The 3,509-nt window shown below is 34.3% G+C and overlaps 1 protein-coding gene across 1 annotated transcript; it reads right to left on the bottom strand.

Annotated features, from left to right (window-relative positions):
• Window positions 1–469: 469 nt before the first annotated feature.
• On the bottom strand, window positions 470–3,503 carry LOC112465864. Its single transcript, XM_025033634.1, has 5 exons — window positions 3,336–3,503; window positions 1,841–2,449; window positions 1,340–1,447; window positions 1,093–1,245; window positions 470–613 (listed from the first exon to the last, which is right to left on the bottom strand). Exons 1-5 carry the CDS (start codon window positions 3,480–3,482, stop codon window positions 551–553), a joined length of 1,080 nt encoding a protein of 359 aa, XP_024889402.1. The 5' UTR covers window positions 3,483–3,503; the 3' UTR covers window positions 470–550.
• Between the last annotated feature and the right edge of the window lie 6 nt (window positions 3,504–3,509).

Raw genomic sequence — 3,509 nt, 5'->3', positions numbered from 1 at the left:
CAGATTTATGATTCTCTTTACTTGTGACACAAAGAATTGTCTGTTTTGTCCGTCGAAACATTGATATAGCTATAAGCACGTCAGCGGTGTTTATACTTTGATAGCCTGAGGGGTATAAGCAGACGTCTGGGGGGTCTCGTTCAGTCACCTACGTTCGATACTTTTCTCGCTTGCATGTCTACGGTATATCGACATATTTTTCTTGTACGTTTCTGGTAGGTCAGTGCGCGACTTGAGGACCATATCAAACACACGCGTTCGTGAAGAATTCGGGTCGCTCCATACGTTTCTAAAAGTTTACCTGCTAAACTTCCGCTGAGTACCATCTCGCATAGTGACTGTCATTTGAGATAAATACGAGGTGAAATGCAATAACCAGTGAAGTTATAATATGTTATTGTTTCAATATAAATTGAGCGTTAATAGTGTGATAATAAGAGCTGTTAATAATATTAGCAATGAATTGATTGCACTTTCTTAATTATAATAATTTGTTAATAGCGTAATAATATTACAAGTTTGTCGTACAAAACATACGTAGCATCCATCATTATTCGCCTTTATCACTGATAGATTGCAACAGGAAGAAATAGGACCCTGTAGTATTAACGAACTACAAACAAAAGCGAAACGATTAAAATTAGTTTAATATGCGAAAAGTACATATTTGTAAATATTATTAATCGATGTAGAGACGTTTCCACACTCTGTAAAAAATAAAGTCGATAGAACTTCCAAGAAATTAACATCAATGATAAAGAGAAGTTTTTAATTGACATATTCGGAACAGTAATTAAAATCTCTTAATTTTTTATATATCTTTATTTGTCTTGTATATATTTACAATAGGTTTAAAGCAATTAGAAAAATAACAGAATCAATGCAAAATATTTTAACTTATTTGCTCAAGAGTTTCGTAATCACATTTTGTGCGTTTTCAGTCTCTTAAGTTTTGAATCTTAAGGTTCGTAAAAATGAAGTATAAATATAATTAAACTTTAAAGCGATGGCGTTATAAAGCTCGAAATAATTCCGTCGAAATGATAAGGTTCCACAAAGATTTACTCAATCGATTAGGATTTCAATACTTACATTGGTGAACATGTTCATGTCGACGAGAGAGAAAAATGCGTTTATCGTCATTGGTTTTTGCATCATCATTAAAATGATATTCGTTCTCACGTGATGATTCAGATCAGAATTAGGCCATTCGCCAAAATATATTCCTTTACGAAAGTCCTCGCTCTAAACATATAGATATATAGTTAATATTGTATATACATATATGGGAAATTATTTTGAGTTATTATAATTGTTTTAGTAAATCATTAAAACTTACCGCATTTGTGAGGAGTGTGCCATACCATGCATACGTAAACGTTTGGAGCAATTTTATTGTAGCGTAAGTCACAGATACGCCTATGTTGAAAATATTAAAGTCCGAAAACTGTTGCAAATGTTTAACAATTAGTATTATATCATGAAACACTTGCGCAACATAATAACATTGGACATGTGTAAAAAGTTTTGCACGCGCAGCGTAATCTTTTTTTTTCTTAGAAGAGCAAAAATTATTAGATTAAAAATATATTAGAAATTATTAGATTATTTTACTCTACTGAAGTTATATTAGGCTCCGCGAAGTAATTATGATCTTCTTTCATTTAATATTCGCAAATGTTCTCCAAATGTAGAATCGAAACGCGTTCAAATTTATTCTTACGTTACATTAGCGCAACTTGACGGTACCAATTGTACTACCATAACATTTATCATGGCCAATTGCAACCACGCATAAGCGACATCGAACATCAAATTTTGCATTAATGTATCCACGTACTGACATCGCCTCGTATATCAATGCGCAAAGGAGCACGGCGTTGGTGACAATGTGCCAAAAGACAATGGGTCCGTAGATATGCTCCAACATATCGCGACATGGCAGTAGTCTCTGATGCTTTGCCATGCACGATCTTAGAACGTCTGAGAATTTCTCAGTGGGTAGAGGATTCGTGAGCCTGAAGGTCATGGCGCGCATCGTCGAGGCAAACTGGTAGACATAGAAGCCAAAGATGCTGTCAATGCCGCAAGCCGTGATGCTGTTGATCGACAGTCCGCCTGTCTCGAAGAGCAGATGAAAATGATACAGATAATTGCGCGGAACGGTCCAGAAGTATCCGTGTCCCCTAGTGATTGGTAGGCTGTAATTCGTAGTTGACTGGGAACGACAAAGACCGACGATTATGGATAAATAAGCAGGCATAGAAAATGCCAACATCATTGCTATCAAAATGGCAGAATATGTATATGCCAGGGTGTATACTGTGGGCAGGGACGAAAGTATTATTGTCCGGATTTTTTCGTTCCGTAGAAGTTCCTCCTCGAAAAGATCATTTAGCGTCCGGTGATAATTTATCAGAGACGCTCGATTGTGCAGGAACGTTCCAATCTTAAAGAAAACCAGAAACGCATATTTTTATTTTCCACGCGGGACGAAGAAGTTGCAGAGAGTGTGACGTGGCACGTTTGATACACGATTTTAAATCTGTTATATTTGTATTTCAATAAATAATTTTTTGCAATTAAGACTTTGTTTTTAATTGACTGCAATTGGCTATCGTCATGACATGTCGACCATTAGTTTTGGTCAAATTAATTGTCAAGACATTTCGACCATAAGGTATGGGGTTTGGTCTTCCTTTTTCAAGCTTATATGTAAGCATCATAATTTAATTTATTGCGATAAATAATATCGTCAATTTGTCATGACGATAGCCAATTGCAGTCGATTAAAAATAAAGTCTAAATTGTTAATTAATTATTGGTGTAATAAGGATATACTTAAGAATTTTTTTCTTCATGAAAGATGTAAAAAGTAGTAACGGTTAGTACGATATCAACCGATATATAAGTGCACTAAATATATTTCTCCAATTTATTTACCAAGGATTCTTATATAAATCGTTTCCGTTGCAAATTTTCAGGTCGACGACATATCTGGTTAATTTTTTAACAAATGTAACGAATTTCAATATACATACAGGCTGCTTTTCGATATTCACTCTCAGTATTGAAAATCTACAATATATGTGACGTATAATAAACAATAGATTTTCAGTACTGCCAGTGATTATCGGAGTGCAGCTCTATTAAAATACGTGTAGAGAAGAATTTATCTTTAGAAATAATTGAAGCACGTAATGCAGTCCATTTATTTATTAATATATCAATGTATTAATATGTTTCTTATTGTAAAATAATAATATACCTATATACAATATTATTCTGATTTTGCTTTCCTACTTAATAAAATGCAAAATTTTTCTGACTTGTACCTTGAGAATGGCGCTAAATGAAGATATTGCTATGCCAACACATTTCATCATAATTGCCAAATTATGTCTGGTGATATAGCACAAATTCAAGCTCACAGTCGCATATGGGATTATCACCAAGAGCACGCCAACTACCCAGAAGTTCATACACTTGCCAGATTTTGTGGGCATATA

Source organism: Temnothorax curvispinosus, unplaced genomic scaffold (genome assembly GCF_003070985.1).
Source record: "Temnothorax curvispinosus isolate PA1 unplaced genomic scaffold, ASM307098v1 QBEX01001516.1, whole genome shotgun sequence".
NCBI classification, from domain to species: domain Eukaryota; kingdom Metazoa; phylum Arthropoda; class Insecta; order Hymenoptera; family Formicidae; genus Temnothorax; species Temnothorax curvispinosus.
Note: the sequence above shows the minus strand (reverse complement) of the source record. Positions and strands in the feature narration are given on the sequence as shown.

What these genes read in the sequence shown, in the direction of transcription:
- LOC112465864 (XM_025033634.1), bottom strand. Translation starts at nt 3,482, where the DNA reads ATGAACTTCTGGGTAGTTGGCGTGCTCTTGGTGATAATCCCATATGCG. An exon ending in CATTTAGCGCCATTCTCAAG is followed by an intron (nt 2,450 to 3,335) that starts GTACAAGTCAGA and finishes GTTTTCTTTAAG; the next exon opens with ATTGGAACGTTCCTGCACAA. An exon ending in TGATATACGAGGCGATGTCA is followed by an intron (nt 1,448 to 1,840) that starts GTACGTGGATAC and finishes CATTTGCAACAG; the next exon opens with TTTTCGGACTTTAATATTTT.